The sequence below is a fragment of the Yarrowia lipolytica genome, chromosome 1C, assembly GCF_001761485.1.
Source record: "Yarrowia lipolytica chromosome 1C, complete sequence".
Taxonomy (NCBI): domain Eukaryota; kingdom Fungi; phylum Ascomycota; class Dipodascomycetes; order Dipodascales; genus Yarrowia; species Yarrowia lipolytica.
In genome coordinates, this window is record NC_090772.1 from 2556307 (window position 1) to 2574028 (window position 17722).

At 49.5% G+C, this 17722-nt stretch overlaps 6 protein-coding genes and 2 pseudogenes across 6 annotated transcripts; 5 read left to right on the forward strand and 3 right to left on the reverse strand.

The window, feature by feature from the left end:
- Positions 1-348: 348 nt before the first annotated feature.
- On the reverse strand, positions 349-1347 carry YALI1_C25576g (uncharacterized protein; the record flags this gene model as incomplete). The annotated part of the gene is made up of 1 exon (XM_501974.3): positions 349-1347. One exon carries the CDS (start codon positions 1345-1347, stop codon positions 349-351), a length of 999 nt encoding a protein of 332 aa, XP_501974.1.
- A 519-nt stretch (positions 1348-1866) lies between these two features.
- On the forward strand, positions 1867-3291 carry YALI1_C25581g (uncharacterized protein; the record flags this gene model as incomplete). Its single annotated transcript, XM_501975.3, has 1 exon — positions 1867-3291. The coding sequence occupies one exon, from the start codon at positions 1867-1869 to the stop codon at positions 3289-3291; it is 1425 nt and encodes a 474-aa protein (XP_501975.3).
- A 227-nt stretch (positions 3292-3518) lies between these two features.
- YALI1_C25598g (uncharacterized protein) lies at positions 3519-4631 on the forward strand (the record flags this gene model as incomplete). Its single annotated transcript, XM_501976.3, has 1 exon — positions 3519-4631. The coding sequence occupies one exon, from the start codon at positions 3519-3521 to the stop codon at positions 4629-4631; it is 1113 nt and encodes a 370-aa protein (XP_501976.1).
- A 108-nt stretch (positions 4632-4739) lies between these two features.
- YALI1_C25621g (uncharacterized protein) lies at positions 4740-6156 on the reverse strand (the record flags this gene model as incomplete). The annotated part of the gene is made up of 2 exons (XM_501977.4): positions 4740-5864; positions 6073-6156. 2 exons carry the CDS (start codon positions 6154-6156, stop codon positions 4740-4742), a joined length of 1209 nt encoding a protein of 402 aa, XP_501977.4.
- Positions 6157-6617: 461 nt separating this feature from the next.
- YALI1_C25629g (uncharacterized protein) lies at positions 6618-8528 on the forward strand (the record flags this gene model as incomplete). The annotated part of the gene is made up of 1 exon (XM_501978.3): positions 6618-8528. The coding sequence occupies one exon, from the start codon at positions 6618-6620 to the stop codon at positions 8526-8528; it is 1911 nt and encodes a 636-aa protein (XP_501978.1).
- Positions 8529-10089: 1561 nt separating this feature from the next.
- On the reverse strand, positions 10090-10257 carry YALI1_C25665g (Compare to YALI0C18475g, Misc non-coding, gnl|GLV|YALI0C18475g [Yarrowia lipolytica] uniprot|Q9HFD0 Yarrowia lipolytica MTP3 Metallothionein- III; annotated as a pseudogene).
- An 896-nt stretch (positions 10258-11153) lies between these two features.
- YALI1_C25674g (Compare to YALI0C18481g, Misc non-coding, gnl|GLV|YALI0C18481g [Yarrowia lipolytica] uniprot|Q9HFC9 Yarrowia lipolytica MTL4 MTP4 Metallothionein-IV) lies at positions 11154-11318 on the forward strand (annotated as a pseudogene).
- Positions 11319-14091: 2773 nt separating this feature from the next.
- On the forward strand, positions 14092-17190 carry YALI1_C25703g (uncharacterized protein; the record flags this gene model as incomplete). The annotated part of the gene is made up of 1 exon (XM_501979.3): positions 14092-17190. One exon carries the CDS (start codon positions 14092-14094, stop codon positions 17188-17190), a length of 3099 nt encoding a protein of 1032 aa, XP_501979.3.
- Between the last annotated feature and the right edge of the window lie 532 nt (positions 17191-17722).

Below are 17722 nucleotides of genomic sequence, written 5' to 3' on the forward strand. Positions count from 1 at the left end.
ATTACATGTCACGTGAATCTATGGAACAAAACGGACTATGTCCGTGTTTTGGCCGCACAACGGTTTCTGTTCTAGCCCGCCCTTAGTTTTTTTTTTTCTGCATATACATTCATTTAATTATAACTTTGCCGTGAAAGAATAACCTTTGAAATGAGGTGTTCTATTGTTGCGTGTTGAACTCGCACTAAAAAGTTAAAACCAGACTTGATTTGTAGGGAGTGCTTCCTTCGATATGCCGTGTTTAGACAAATTTGCAACCGGCTTTGAGAAAGTCAGAAAAAAAATCGGAGAAAACTAGAAAATGAACGAAAAAACAACAGAAATCATCTCCATGTAAATATATTCCGATCAAACCTCCCAGATATTCACAACTCCGTCATCGCCAGAAGTAACCAACTTGTCGTCCAACCAAACGACATCGTTCACTTCATAGACACCATGAGCGTTCTCGACCTCAGACTCAACCACCCACTGGCCAGGACCGTTCTCCTTGTAGACCACAAGCTTACCGTCGGCACCGGTGGAGGCGATTCGTCCGTTCTTGTTCCATGCAACAGAGTAGATGGCTCGAGTGTGTGCTTCAGGCAGAGTAGCCTGCTGAATCCACTCCTCAGAGAGAGGATCAGCCCGGAAAGCAGGTCGGATGCCGGAGTGGTCACCTGTACCTCCAACCTGTCCCTCCTTTTTCCACACAATGCATGTTTTGTCGTCCGAACAGCTGACTAGTCTGAGATCAGAACCCTCAGAGGGCTCAAAAGCACACCCCCAAACAGTGGACTCATGTCCTCCGAGGTCGGCAACACAGATCCAATCGTCGTCGTCCTCGCGCCATAGCCGCACGGTATCGTCGTAACTGGCACTGGCAAACACCATCTCTGAAGGGTGCCAGGCGACATGCTTCACGTCTTGAGTGTGGTCCTGCAGCACAGATATACACTCGAACTCGTCATTCATGTCGTCAGCCTCCCACACCCATATACTCTTGTCTCGGGAACATGTGGCGAGCAGCTGGCCGTCACATGACCAGCTGACTCCCTTGACCTCGTTTTCGTGGCCCTCAATAGCCGCCAAAAACTGCCACTCGTCGTCCTCTTTGCCCCAGATGCTGACTGTGGAGTCGAAGCTTCCGAGCGCCAGCGACGGGGACGAGCCGCTGGGCTTCCAGGCCACTGAGCGCACAGATCGGTTGTGGCCCTCGGTGATGGTCGTCACCAGCTCCCAGTTGTTTGTGTTGTAGATTCGCACAGTTTTGTCGCCCGAGCACGTGGCCAGAAGAGGCAGGTTGGGGTGGACGGACGCTGCCCACGCCCGGTCCGTGTGTCCTTTCAGTGCCTTGATCAGCTGCATTTGGTGGTGATGTCAAGATGATGGTAGTGAGTAATAGCCTGCAGGCTTGCACTAGAAAGTTAAACTGATGGCGTCGAGACCTGGCAGTGAGGACAGTCGAGACCGTCAAGAGCCTGAGATCGGAGGGTGTTTGAATATTGGTTCAACTGGATTTTCCGCGGTATATATTTTGAAACTATTTTCGTTTTCTCTTGCACTTCTTCGTCGCCTTTCGTAGGGAGTGGTGTATCATGTTCAGGGAAAAAAGTGAAATAAAGGCTGAACAACATTCTGTAAATGCGTCAAAAATCGGGGAAAAATATGAAAAAATGAAAAGAAGTCAACAAGAGCTTTATGAAATTACCGAATAAACACATAATTTCAACGACTTTGTCAAATATCTAGCCTCTAGAACTCCCGTTTTATCACCGTCGTCTAACTTCTGTCCTCTAAAGTTCACATTTGGTAAACTTAATCAACGCACGGTAGAAACGAAACTGCAGCATCTGAAAAACTCCACAGACTCCGCAACTCACACAAATGTTCCGCATAGGACTAATTGGACTCCGGGCCAGCCGGCCTGTGCTACTGAAGCCGATCCAAAGACCCCAGCTTCTGTTTCGGCCGGTGTCTCCCTTCACAACTGGACGACATCTGTTCCAGAAAGATGCTCACAACGACCACCCCAAGAAGGATGCTGAAAACAAGCCCGAAAACGACAAGGAGCAGTCCAACGAGATGGTAAAGAAAGACACCACGTTTGATCAGCTCCCCCACATCCCTGATCCCAAGGCCGAGGCTTTGGCGAAGAAAAACGGCTACGTCCCCGCCAAAGAGTGGGTCCGAGAGTCGTTTGAGATGCCTAAAACTGACGTGCGACGGCCCCATATGCTGAAATGGAAGGCCCTAGACGGCCATGGACCCAAACTGTTTGCCCTCGCGGTCATTCTGTGGATCATTTGGTGTGCTTACATGGTTACTGGACGAGGAGGTAACGAGGGAGGAGAGACTACTCTGGCAAACAACGCCTTTGTCAAGTACAAGATTGTCAAGAAGATGAAGATCAGCGACGACGTGGAGCTGATTGAATTTAAGGGACCGGAACGATCCATGCTCCAGCCCAAGTATGCAGAGTACTGGGATGGTCACAGAATGTTTTCTGTTCACATTAGACAGCCTGACGTGCAGGTTGTACGATCCTACACTCCTCTACCCGTTTACATGATGCAGGATGTTGATGGAAAGGATCCTTTGGTCAAGATCATCAGTTGGGATACCGACTACAATGGCTTTTGCATGATCATCAAGAAGTACGAGAACGGAGAAGTCGCAAAGTGGATCCAATCCCTGCCAATTGGCACCGATGTGGACATTCGAGGTCCATTTATTGATGCTGTCATTCCGGAAATTCCTGCTGACGTTAAGCCTCCCAGAGCTCCCATGGAGGATATGCCCAGTCGAATCCCGGCTGACTGGAAGTACCTGGACGTTCCCAAACCCGACAACCTGGTCTTCTTTGCTGGAGGAACCGGAATCGCCTCTGTTTTGCAGGCCCTTTTGTCTACCAATCCTCCTCGAGGCTGCGTCGACATTCACTACTCTGTGCGAACCCGTGATGAGGTCCCCTTTGAACGTCTTCTCTACTTTCTGCAAAAGCTCGGTCGAATCCGACTCTTCATGTACGTGGACAAGGAAAACAAGTTCATCTCGAGTAAGGACATTCCCCAACCTGCTCCTTTGAACATCAAGCCCAACACTGATACCACCGACTACAACAACGCTCTGGAGCAGGCAGCGGCCCAGAAGAAGGACAAGAACCGCCAGGGACCTGTCTATGCATACGTTTGTGGCCCTGACGGTTACGTCAACTACATGGCTGGTCCTCGAACCTATGATGGTCAGGGACCTGTCAAGGGTCTGCTTGGACAAAAGGGATGGACCAATGACAATGTTCGAAAGATGTAGAATGTAAATAGCAAATAGAAGTAACGATGAAAATGATGAAAACGATGAAACGACGGAAACGATGAAACGACGGAAACAATAAAAACCCTCTTAGTATAAATATTCACGATTAGAATACAATTGTATATAATACTGTGCGATCCATTTCCTACAATCATGCATATTATCTAAGTTTCGGTGTGACATGATTTAGTCTTGGAATTTTCAGACCCAACATTCTCCATCCAATGTCGACAGTTGTCAACGCTGCGGCGTCGCTGAGCCTGGCCCTGCCCAAGGCCTCGACCATATTCTCCATGATCCAGCCCACCGGCGTTTTCCACCTCGGAAACTACCTCGGAGCTGTCCGAGGATGGGCTGATGTTGCAAAGGCCAACCCCGACCCTACAACCGAGATTTTCTTTGGAGCCGCCGACCTGCACGCAATCACCATGCCCAAGGACCCCAAACAGCTGCAGGAGTGGCGACACGACGCCCTGGCGTCTATTCTGGCTGCAGGAATCGACCCCGACCGATGCTCCGTCTTCTTCCAGTCAGCTATCCCCGAACACACCCAGCTCTACTGGGTGCTCTCCAACAGCATTGGAATGGGCTACCTGAACCGAATGGTGCAATGGAAAAGCAAAGCGGGAGTGGCAGAGTCCGCCTCTTTCTTCGAAGACTCAGAGCTACTCTCACAGCTCAAGCACGGCTTGTTTTCTTACCCTGCTCTGCAAGCAGCCGACATTCTCATGTACAAGTCCACCCATGTGCCTGTTGGAGAAGACCAGAGCCAGCATCTGGAGCTCACCCGAGCCGCAGCCCAGTCCTTCAACGCCCAGTACGCCTCCAAAAAGAAACCCTTCTTCCCCATCCCTACTACACTATTTGCGCCTACCAAGAAGATTGCTTCTCTCAGAGACCCCTCCAAAAAGATGTCCAAGAGCGATCCCAACAAAATGGCCTCCATTTTCATCACAGAGAGCCCCGAGCAGATCTACAAGAAGTTCAAGTCTGCAGTTAGTGACTCTGACCCGGCTCCTTTCCTCTACGACCCTGAGAATAGACCGGGCCTGTCTAACCTCATGACTATCATGGCAGGTGTACAGAGAGTCTCTATTGAGGACGTGGAAAAGAACATTGCCGATATCAAGACATTTGGAGAACTCAAGAAAACCGTGTCCGATATCGTGGTCGAGGATCTGGCTCCCGTTCGATCCGAGTTCGACAGACTCAAGAACGATAGAGCCTACCTCGAAAGCATTGTCAATAAGGGCAACCTCAAGGCCAGAGAAAAGGCCTCCAAAACCCTCAAGGAGGTCTACGACCTGATCGGATTCGGTAACGTGCCCACCAAATAACCAAGCGAAACCAACTGCATTAAAGCTATTTAAACTGTATAAATATATAGACTACATAATTAACATCTCCACAGAAGCAATATTAGACGAAAGCTCTCTGGTAGTTTTCTAGCCCTTGCTGGCAACCCGCTCACGACTAGCAGTCTCGTGACGAACACGATCCTCGGTTCGGAGTCGCTCAGTCAGCTCCTTGAGCTGGGCCTCCTGTCGCATCAAGTCACGCTTCTTGGCTTCAATCTCCCGCTGGACGGTGGCCTCGATTTCCTTGAGTCTCTTGCGCTCCACGTACTGGTGGTTCAAGGCAGTGGGGAAGCTGTTGCCACTGGAAGGCAGCCGCTCTTCCGTCGACAGGGTATTCTCGTCGTGACCATTGGACAACTTCTTGGTTCGGTACTTTTCATAAAAGTAGTCGTGGGTGATCTCCTTGAGATCATGCATATGCGACCCGAACAGCACGTTTCGGAGCTGCGCAAAGTCAGAGTGCGAGTCATCGTCAACCTCCACGATCCCCCAAGGGTATTGCCGAGCTCGGCAGGTCCGACCGTTGATTTTATACTCGGTATTGCTGCTGACGACGGCGAAAGGGGTCATCTCGCGCAACATCATGTTCTCCTCGATGGTCTCATCGTCATCACCGGTGTAGGGGAAGAAGTAGATGGGGATCTTGTACTCCCTGATGTCCTCCATGATGAGCCTCTTGTTGAGGTGCAACTCGTCGGCAGTGAGGGTGTCTGCCTTGCTGATGACAGGAATGACGTTGGCTCGCGTGGCAAGAGCCTGCATCGTCTCAATGTCGCATTCTTGGAGACCATGGCTAGTGGGGGTGATGAAATACAGCACGGCATGGACCCGATTGTCCAGAAACTTGGGGTTTCGCTTGACCCGGGTTTCCTCACGGAGAATGTCGTCAAACTGGGCTTCCAGGTAGTCGATCAGAGTCTGACAGCATGCGGTGTTGTCTATGTTCTCGCCAAAACCGGGTCCTTCAACGACGTTAAGCTTAATGACCGTGCCATCCTCTTCAAACTCCGTCTTGGTTTCCTGGATGTGGAAACCTGAGTCTTGGTCCAGCAGCTCGGGAGCCACCTGGGACGCGCCGGCGGGGAAGATGGTCTTGTTGCAGAGGCTGTTGATGAAGGTAGACTTACCGGAGCCACTGGCACCACAAAGCATGATGGAAAGGTTGAAACCTCGCTTGACGATCTTTTTCCGTCTCATTTGTTCGGGCGAGAGCTGTGTTAGTAGGTATCCAGAGAAGTACAGAACGAGTACCTCTCGTTCTTGGTATTTGAGTATCAATGGTGGTATAACGCGCAGGCCGCTCACGGATACACATTCGTCGTATCACATGTGTGTCAAGATATTAAGCTGTTTATATGTCATGGTATATCAGTCCTCTGAATCATAGTCCACGTGGTATCACTTAATGTGTGTCACTTACCGTTCCAAAGCCCTGCAAGAATTTGCTGGCTTCAAACGTCTCATTGGATTTGCTGGTATCTCCGCTGGTTGGTGTAAGACTCATAGTTTCGTGGTTTCCCGTTTTTCGCTTCGAAAAAATCAGATTTTCGTTTTTCCGGTGATGGTGATGTGATAAACACAAGACAGAGTAAGTTGCTGAGGTCGCAGCGATTAGGCTTCAGTGAACCTTATGAGTGAAAACAGTTGGGGGTACCGGCCGGGTAACCTCATCCCAAAACAGATTTTGGGCCTAAACCCAAAAGCAACCACAGCATAATAATATATCACCACACTACGATACATTACAGGGCGCACATATATACCCGAGGAAGGCGAGCATTGGTAATTGTGTGATATTCAGCAACCACACAAGTGTGCGAGCAGTAGGGTACCGAGCAAAAGATAGCATTCAATCCACACCCGTACAGATCCGTACATCCCCCTGCCCCTGTCCCCCACAAATACAAGCCTCAGCAACTCCCACACACCACACTCACGAGACATACACATACACCAGACAGACAGATGAGAAAGTTACACAAAGACTTGGAAGACGAGTTTCCAGTCTTGCCGTCGTCTCCAAAACCGAATCTCGACCCCTCGAAAAGATCACGGTCGCCCAATCGTCGAGACCTGCCTGGAGGAGGAGGTAGCAGATCACCCGTGAGAAGTCCCATCAGAAGCCCCGTAAGAAGTCCCGCACGGTCTCCGGAGCGTCAGAGCTCGCAACCAGTCGCAACACCAGTCACTACGCCGACCAGATCCACCCCGCGACCCCGTGCAACTCTTGATGCGCATTCGCCCTCAAGAACCCTCGGCTCACCTTCTCGGGGAGGCCCCAGCCATGCATCTCCGTCATCTTCGCCACGCAGAAAGACGTACACAGACCGGTACATCCCCAGTCGGACCGGTGTGAATCTGCAGGCAGCCTTCTCGCTTCTTCACAATGATCCAGTGCCTTCAGCTTCTTCGCGACCCCAGGAAATCGAGCAACAGAAACAACAGGAGGCAAACCAAACATTTTCGCAGCTCTTAAAGGCTGAGCTGTTTGGTGACGACGTCCCCAATGTCATTCCATCACCAATTAGTGACAGAAACCAATCGGCACAGACAGGAAACACAGCTCAACAACACAACTCTAACGACGACACAGGCAGTTCGGAAAACGAACCCATTGGATTCCATGGCAACAATCAGAATACAAACAGCGAGATATTCCCCCAACGAACTCCCTTTGATCTCAACTCCCTACCCTCGGGAAACAATACGCCTCCCAGAAACTCATCTAGCCGCTCAGTACCAACCACACCAACTAGAAATTTATTTTCATACCGATCCAACATCGAACGACTCACCAGCGGTGGAAGTGGCAGAAAAGCAGCATTGGATAGTCTTTACTCCCTGTCTCCAGTACGCCCAGAGTCGCAACAACTTCTTCTCTCACCCAGAAAAAGCCCTCGACCAGTGGCAAAGATTCCATACAAGGTCCTGGACGCCCCTGAGCTCGCAGACGACTTTTATCTTAATCTGCTTGACTGGGGGTCCAACAATGTTCTTGGTGTGGGCTTGAATTCTTGTGTGTACCTTTGGCAAGCTCGAACCGGAGGAGTTTCTAAACTTTTGGACTTGTCTCAGGAAGGAGACAAGGTGACCTCTCTTCAATGGATCACGCGTGGAAACCACCTGGCTGTGGGTACAGAGAGAGGTTTGGTGCAGATTTGGGACGCTGAACACAATAAAAAGGTGCGAACCATGAGCGGCCATCAGTTGCGGGTCGGCTGTCTGGCCTGGAAGGATCATATTCTGTCTTCGGGCAGTAGAGACAGATGCATTGCCCACAGAGATGTGCGCGTGGCTGACCATTACGTGGAGAAGTTTTATGCGCATCGTCAGGAGGTGTGTGGACTCAAATGGTCATTTGATGATAACCAGCTGGCATCGGGCGGTAACGACAACAAACTGGTGGTGTGGGACGGTATCACAGACAAGCCTATTTACCGGTACTCGGACCATGAGGCTGCTGTCAAGGCCATTGCATGGTCTCCTCATCAACGGGGACTGCTGGCTTCTGGAGGAGGTACAGCCGACAAGCGAATCCGGTTTTGGAACACCACCACCGGTGCGCTACTCAATGAAATCGACACGGGCTCGCAGGTGTGCAATCTCATGTGGAGTAAGAACTCCAACGAGGTGGTGTCGACTCATGGATACAGCCAGAACCAGATTATCATTTGGAAGTACCCCTCAATGCAGCAGGTGGCGCAGCTCAAGGGCCACACGTATCGGGTCTTGTACCTGAGTATGAATCCCGATGGTCGTACCATTGTCACTGGGGCTGGCGATGAGACTCTGCGGTTCTGGAATGCTTTTAACAAAAACCCTACCGACGACCAAGGTAGCAGCGGCGTTCTGGACATGTATCAGCATTTGCGATAGAAGACGAAGCTTCATGTCCGGCTTATTTATTTATATTGTACTATGTATATTAGGATACGTGTGTTAAGCTGTAGTGGTCGCATCTCCATCTGTTTTCTTCATTAGTCTTTTTTCCATCTGGGACATGCTTGTGCGTGTGTGTGTGTGTCGTCAAAACGAGGGGGGCTGTTATGGTGAGATTGGCCGGGGAATCCCGTTGGCGGTTTATTAGCTATGATTGAGCTCTATGACATTTTCCCAGCTCAATATTCCAGCTGGAAGGCCTCGTCAAAGTGGCTGGGTTACATGTATGTTCTGCAAGTTTGATATATAACGATTAAGTGGAAGTTCGTTTTACGCGTTTCAGCCTCCTTCACCATGGCCAAATCGAAATCGAAATGCAGGATACTACGCTGTTAGAAAGGGCCTAAAAAAAGTTGTGTTGACATCGTGGAGCCAGGTGCAGCCGCTGGTCGACAATTTCCCCGGCGCCCAGCAGAAGAGATTCAAATCAAAAGCCCAAGCGGAGCCATGGGTTTGCACAGCCGTTTGCGTCTCTCCTCCAAAGAGCACACCGCGGTCCAGTGCTGGTTATAACGGGACACAGAATCCTCGCCTCCACAGCAGTCCTTGTAAACCGCTGTGGTCCCCGCGCCCCGTCGCAATCGTTGGGATTGAAGGGGTCCAAGCCGAGGATGGTGAAGTACACGACCAAGGTGAGCCATGAGAAGATGAAACTTGCAACAGTGGCGACGAATCTGGCAAATTAGACAAACTCGACGGGAAAAAAGGAGACAACATGGTGTCCTACGACCAGTGAGATAGAAATGACTATTTTCGGGTTAAGTATGGTTCAGTCTGATCTGTGGAACAAGGTGGAGCAATCCGGAGCAATCTGCACACACATTGTTTGAGATTCATTTCAACGAAAACACTTCCCAGAATGTTGTGCGTCCTGTTGTGGTTGATAAATGCCTCACTGAGGAGGAACAGATTGATAGGTCTATGAAGCACACAAGCTAATACACGCTCGCAACGATGGACTCAAGTACGATATACAGTACAGACCACGTCCATGTTTGCCATTGAGTGCTACTATCGACGGTGTTCCACGTGACAGATTAATGGTTGGGTGGATACGGACAATACTCGGGTACCTCACCGAGATGTGATTGAGCCATGGAGTTGTTGCAGCAGTTGATAGGAAAGGTCGGATTTGGGAAGTTGAAGGTGGTGGAGCAACGAACTCGGAATGAGCGGAAGATGGACCTGGAGGTTGATCCAGCTACAGCTGAATTCCTCAGACGGCAGCGATTTGCTGCCAGAAGAACCCTGGAATGATACAGATGGTTCTTCGAGCTCCATTGCTACCCAGAGTCCGTTCTTTACCCCAAGCAGATAGTGCGACAGATCTATGTGATGAAGTCGAGATTCGGACCGGCGATTACTATCAAGACTGCCGGTATTGGTACCAGTAGCACCGATTTTGTCGTCGTACTACAAAAGACTTATTAACATTCATACTCTTCAGAACAAATGTGCAATTTATTCAGCTATCAATAAATACATGTTCCTAGGTGAGCTAACACTTGCAGGTTTTGCAACCGCACTTGGTGCAAGCACAGGAGGCGGGCATACTGCTCTCTGAAGTTGACGACGAGCAGCAGCAGTTGTTGACCAAGTTGTGCTTGGATTGGGTGGAGGTAGTGGAGATGAGAGAAGCTCCAAGCATAGCAGTAGTGAATTCCATTGTGGTTGTGGTTGTGTGTGTGTGTGTGTGTGTGAGAGAGAGAGACAAACCATGGACCTCATCTCCTATTTATATCTACTGCTGCTGTTGCGACGAGCACATTTTGCCATCTGATAACTTTTCACTTTTTTTACTAATTATTTCAGTTGCAGCGACAATCTCGCATCTCGCATACAAGCGAAACCTTAGCAGCATATACCGCTCGAATGTTCCAGTGATGCACCATAAAATACTATTGAAATGGACCTAAATTGGATCAAGCGGTATAATAATGACAGATCTGACAATAATATCACCTTCAAGTGTTTCGGAGTCCAAATGGCTGGCATCATGTGGACTTTATCGTGCGTTTTTCGAGTCTCACATGTTCACTTTCAACTTTGACGAGAGATCTACGATGCACCTGATACAGACGTTGGAAGAATGGAGAAGGATAGGGACTTGAGTGGAACGCTCATTATGAAATGTGTTCAAATCGAGTGTCAAAAGTAGGTGAATCGAATCCACATAGTCCAAGTTGAAATGGTTCTCGTACACCCTTATACACAGTCTATGCTTTACATGTTTATACACACCATACTCTTTCAGACCCTTCTAGCAAGTTCCACAAAGACATTGTATACCTTAGCGCCACCTAAATCTAAGTCAATCACTGGTGATATGCGAGGTTTGTGCCACGGCTGTGCCATTTTCTTTGTCTAACCCCATTATTTGCGACATTAGTGCTACTGCTGATGCAGATGCGTGCGTTGTGCTGCGGCTGAATAAAACTGTATCTTGTAAATCTAGGAACTGAAAAAATCTATAAATAGGGCCACATCTCCCTCCTTTTCTCAGTACACAGAAACAAATCATCTCATCTACCACTCTCCACACTTGCAAACTCACATTTCACAATGGAATTCCTCAACGCCAACTTCGGAGCTTCTCTCATCCAATCCAAGCACAAGACCACCAAGAAGCACAACTTGGTCAACTCCTGCTGCTGCTCCAAGCCCGCTGAGAAGCCCACAAACTCCTGCACTTGCTCCAAGTGTGCCTGCGATTCTTGCAAGTGTTAACTTGTTGAGTCATTAGAAGAATTGTCGTTAATACATTTTGCTAATAAATTATTTAAGCTTTGCGAAATTTCAAGTAAATATATACCAAGGACAGGCGTGTTTACAGTATGAATTTTCACAACAATAGCCATTTAAGTGGTTCTAAAGTAGACAGAAAGGACATCCAGTGCCTGGTTAAACGATGGTAGGGGAATATATCAGATCACGTGCTTCTCCTAGAAGAACCTGTGGTTTAGTTTCTCCTTGTGTCCAAAAGAATGTTAGAACAAGAAAGTTCGTCATGCAGCTTATCGTTGGCGATAATGCACCAGGGATGCTTACACGCAGCAACAGTTTGGTGAGGGTGGGCGATATTGGGGCCTGGCTGGCCCATTTGAGGCCACATTAGAGCATTTATGTGGTTCGAATGACTATGGAACACATCACTACAACCATCGTCAATGCGTTAAGACAGCGGTATCGGCATAATTCAGCATTCAGAATACCAAAAGGGCTGGTTCATGTGATCCTCACGTGTTCAAGACCGTTTCGATGAACACCGGAGCCTGAGCCGCCAAAACTTGGGAGATTGAGTCCGGCTCTTTCTAAGATATATAGTCACACAACAGGTAATAACTACCCGAAACTTCTTTGACCACTCCTCTTGGATGCACTCGATTAGTGTCAGACGACAGAGTTGAAATGCTCGAAATAAAGCCCAGAATGCCACCAGTCCACGGGATTACCCGGGAATAGACGTGAGAAGCTACAGAGCTCTCTCGTTCTTCTGTGCAACACATGAGAGAACACTCAGAAACGAGATATGGCCATCCAGGAGAGCGTCGTGAAGAGCAACAAAGTGAACATGTCACGGCTATTTACAAACAGAAGTCAAAGGTTTGAGATATCTCAGTTCAAGAGTTTCTCTTTGAAGGATTGAGTCAGCTGCCCAGTTACTGTACTGCACTGTACTGTATGTACTGTGCGGTTGAATGACTGGGTGAGATTGAATCATGGATAGACACGTAATGAACCCCTCAGCGCCTCTCGCTGGCCACAAACCACTCGATCTTGCACAGAGCAAACATTCACACGACAATGGGCACGGCAGCCAGGGTACCTGTGGTCATTTGATGACGCTGCATCATGATAGCGACTGAGACACGGCTATCAACAACAGTGTGTAATTCAAGGCAGACTCTTGGTCAATCGAGATGGTACAATACGTCAAACACAAAGAGCAACAGCTACCGCACTTACAGCTCTCTCCTCACCAATAGCAGTCCAATCAGGTGCTTTGTCCACGAGCAATATGCAGCGGACCCCATATTCGGCCCAACAAAGAAGGACACGGCACCAATGACTGACGTCGAGAGAGAAGCGATAGAAGCAGGCGGTGGAGGTTTGACCAGGCTTAACTCATGTGCGAGAGAGAGACAAACAGATTCCATACACCGTGCATGAAGTACCGCAATTGCAATGCAAGTACAGTACAGTAGCTACCGCGCTCCGAGATCAATGATGGCAAATGAATGAACGTCAAACACCCTAATCATTTCGACGCACATGCTTTTTCTGACGTATGTAACTACACAAAAGTCCTTCTATAACACCCTGCCATTACTCAGCCTCGGCTGCACTCGTCTGCCAAGCCAGTTATCTCTACAGAACATCCAGCCTGGAGCTATCATGAGAGAGGAGGGTGACTCATTGTGTGGTACTGATTAGAGCCGTGTGAGCCTAGCCAAGTCGGGTACTGAGACATTGTGAGGCCCCAGCAGGAGCCGTGTGTTCCTTGCTTCTGTGCACACGCTCAAAGGCCGATGTGCCAATCGCCAAAGGCCGATTATTGCCCTGGTGCGTCCTTGTTCAACGCACGGCTTTGACGTCTCTAAATTAAGCATGATGCTAATGTACGACAATACAACCAAGACAGGTGTGGATGTGTGTCACGTAGACCGAGTTTCCCCTTTTGACGCAGTACTACTTCGAATTCTCCTTTTCTCGACGCCCGTCAAACCCATCTGGCAGCCATTTTTCACGTTGCTGTTCCTAGATCGATAATCGGGACGTTTGCCTAAGCTGTGTCAAAAGTCGAGCAAATATCTCAGAGACTCGCACGAGAGTGGCTTTCTCCTTATCTTGGCCAAGACCAGAAGACACGGTCGGTTGGTGTGTGAAGGATACGATGATTGCACACTTTTCCATATCTGGAGGGTTGGAGCCGTGCGTCTTGGCGTTATCAGACAGCAGAAATGCAGGGTGGGCCAATAGAAGGGCGTACGGAGGACCATACGGTTGGCGGCGGGTGCAAAAACCGAGTCGAAAATCGCCAAAAGAAACCTTTGCCCGGTATCCATTCGTTTCCACACGTTTCCACTTGTTTTTAGCGGTTTCTACAGACTTTGGGCCCTCTTCATCACCGTCCTTATAGGGCCAAAAAATTATGTGAAGCTAAGTTTCAGATCGAGAAGTGACGGTAACTGACCATGATCTAGGTTCCTACTTGGCTTGGTACATTCCTGTAAGTAGAGCATGAGGGCATGAGGGGTAGCTATTTTATGGGAGAAAAAAAAGCCTGAGAGAGGCGGAGTGATTGCAGAGAGTGCAACAAGCCCGGCTATACAAAAATAACGCGAGAAAACCTCGTAAATAAAGCCATTTTCTCCCCCCAAACACCGCTGGTAACTCCCTCACGTGCTAATATCTCAACTCCCGCAGATGTCATGCGCCGGCCCCTCCACACTTGTTGTTGCGAACGTCACAACCATCTCTCTTGGCACAGCGCCGTGTCATGCGAAAAGTAAGGGTCAAGAGGCATAATCTGCATTTGCCGGAGGAGCACAATGGCAGAGTGCCATTCCCTGGACGCGCCCATGGCTTAGCAGGCCATATACATATAGACCGGGGTGCCGGAGGATCAGACTCCATACCGCTTCTGGAAGAACAAGACGAGTCTCTGGCTGGACCTTCCCACGATCCCATAGACGACTCTTTTTCTATAAGCGCAGAGGACCCGTACAACAGCTACCACAGCACTCCGTCTGACTTCCTCAATAACTACAACGACTACCCCGACGAGCCCGGCATCCCACTACTACCAATGGAGAAAGACCACACCCACGAAAAGGGCCACTCGGATGAGCACGTCATCATCGACACCGCCGAGGTGCTCGAAGACACGTGCTTCTACGTGGCTTACAAGCTCGGCATTGCCACCGTTGACGACGAACCCTTCCCGGAGTCCGTTTCCTACATTGCCCTCAAGGTTGACGAGATGGGCGATGAAGAGGCGCTAGCCATCCTCAAACGCCACGTGGAGTACCACAAGGACGACCGAAACATCCCCGAGTCGTCCATGCTGCTCTGGCGGTCGCTGATCCGCCATTCTGAAGAGTATGCCCAAGGAAACATCTCCGAGTCTGGAGAAGCTAATCCCTCTCTTTCGGCCAAGAAGAACACTGAGTCCACAGTCGACAGAGTGGCCACCCGAGCGACCTACGAAGACGGATCTGCCGATCTCGACCCCGCTAACATGTCTCCCAACGAACTGAGCCTGGCTATTCGATACCATGCTGCCATTTTCCACTACTGGTCTCCCTACATCGAGGTACGATCAGTCACAGACCCCTTTGACGACCCCAACCTGCCTGTGGAGACCATCCGAGCGTACCTGGCTGGAATTATCTGGCTCATTGTTGGTGCTGGAGTCAACCAGTTTTTCTCTGTGCGAATGCCTGCCATTTCCATCTCTACCATGGTCTGCCAGCTGCTGCTCTACCCCACTGGCAAGGCACTGGAGTATATTCTGCCCGATAAGGGCTTCACATTCCGTGGTACCCGACACTCGCTCAACCCTGGGCCCTGGAACAACAAAGAACAGATGCTGGCCACCATGTTCATCTCCGTCGCCATCGGAGGCACCTACATCACCTCCTACAACCTGTTTGTGCAGATTCTGCCCATGTACTACGGAGTCGACTACGCCCGACAGTTTGGTTACACTCTGACCCTGACTCTTGCGTCGCAGTTTATGGGTTTTGGTTTTGCGGGTCTGCTCCGAAAGTTTGTCGTCTACCCTACCAAGGCCATGTGGCCAACTCTGATGCCCACTCTGGCTCTCAACCGAGCCCTGCTGGTCAAGCAGAAGCGAGAGAAGGTGCACTCCTGGACCATTTCGCCCTACAAGTTCTTCTTTGTTGTTGTCGCATGCGCGTTTGTCTACTTCTGGTTCCCCAGCTATATTTTCCAGGCTCTGTCAACCTTCAACTGGATCACCTGGATTGCTCCTGACAACCTCAACATCAACATCGTCACTGGTGCTCAGGGTATGGGTGTCAACCCCTGGCCTACCTTTGATACCAACAACATGTTTGCGCTGTTTGATCCTTTGGTTCTGCCACAGTTCACCGTTCTTAACACATACGCTGGAATGATCCTTGGTGCCTCTGTTATCCTCGGACTCTACTACACTAACACCAAGGGCACTGCTCACCTGCCCATCAACTCCAACCGAATCTTTGACAACACTGGAAAGTCATACAATGTTTCTCGAGTGCTTACTGATGGAACCTTTGATGACACCAAGTACCGAACCTACTCGCCCCCCTTCTACACTGCTGCTAACCTCATGGTATACTCCAGTTTCTTCGCCATTTACACTCTTGGTTTTGTCTACATTGGCCTATCCGAGTGGTTTACCATGGTCGAGTCTTTCCGAGATGTGAAGCAGGCCTTCATCGACATCTTCATGACCACGAAGTTCTACATCATGCGAATAACCAACCGCAAGGCCACCCGACACGATATGGACAGTTCCCAGTTCACCAACCGACAGGACGAGCCCTTCTCACGAATGATTGCTGCCTACCCCGAGGTCCAGAACTGGGTCTTTATTGGTCTCCTGGTGGTATCTTTTGTCCTGGCGGTCATTGCCATTCGAGTGTGGCCCACAGACACTCCCATCTGGGGTCTCTTCTTCTGCCTGGGTATCAACCTCGTCTTCCTGATTCCCTTGACTCTCATTCTTGCATACACTGGATTCGGATTCGGTCTCAACGTGCTCGTCCAGCTCATTGTTGGTTACGCTCTCCCAGGTCATCCTCAGGCCATGATGATCCTTAAGGCCATTGGCTACCAGGTTGATGGACAGGCCCAAAACTTCATCACCGACCAAAAGGTGTCTTACTACACTCACATGCCCCCACGAGCTTTGATGCGATCTCAACTCATTGGTACTCTGGTTGGAGCATTTGTTTGTCTCGGTGTGCTCTACTACCAGCTTGAGATTGAAGGTATCTGCACTCCCGAGCAGGCCACCACAACCAAGTTCACCTGTGTGTCTCAGAACACCTTCTTCTCGGCCTCTGTCATCTGGGGAGCTCTCGGTCCAGCCAAGATGTTCCAGATCTACCCTGCCATGAAGTACATGTTTCTGCTTGGTGCCGTCGTTGGTCTCATCTTCTGGGCCGTGCAGTACCCTCTGCCCACTTTTCTGGCCAAGAAGTTCCCCCAGCACCGAGAGCGAATTCTGTCTTTGCAGTCTACCCTGAAATTGTTCAACCCCGTCATCTTTGTTGGCGGTGTTCTCAACTTTGCTCCTTACAACCTGTCCTATGCTACTGGCGGTCTGTACGTCTCCTTGCTCTTTTCCTGGATCAAGCGACGATATTCTGCCTGGTGGCGTAAGTACACCTACGTTCTTGATGCTGGTCTCATCACCGGAATTGCATTCTCGGCCATCATCATCTTCTTTGCAGTCCAATACAAGGGAGTGGAGCTCGAGTGGTGGGGAAACACTGTGTCTTACGACAACCTGGACTTTAAGGGTGCCATTCTGAAACCCCTGGCCGCTGGAGAGACCTTTGGTCCTTCGCCTGAGAACTTCCCTTAGTTTATTTTATTTAATTGATATGACCTGAACATGACTGTTAGTAGTTGTATGAGTGCATAGGGCTGACAGATGATCAGCATACTGTAAATGACACCTGGAGCAGTGACATTTCATTGGAGCTGGATCTCGAGCTGAAGAACGTGCAACTACAGACAACCAGAACGACTATCTGTTGTAGTTGTATGTTTTTGTGGTCAGATACAAATCCTCTAATCACACACACTCCAAGCTATTCGATTCAATTCGATATCTCTTGTGCCATACTGGGGCGATATGTAACCGTAGACGTCTAGCTCTTAGGTGGAGGGGTTGCAGTGCACTGAAGTGGGCGGTGAATTTTTTTCCAAACATCGGACAGTATTTGAGATGGATGCTGTTGATCGATCTCCATAAAAATTATATCATTACACTCCCCACGATCGAGAGAACAAGATAAGCCATCAACAATGCAAATCCAACAATTATTCACCCTGAAATTCTTTATCCTTTCCCGGATACATCGTCTCCGAGATGCGGCTCGCATTTGGGTCGG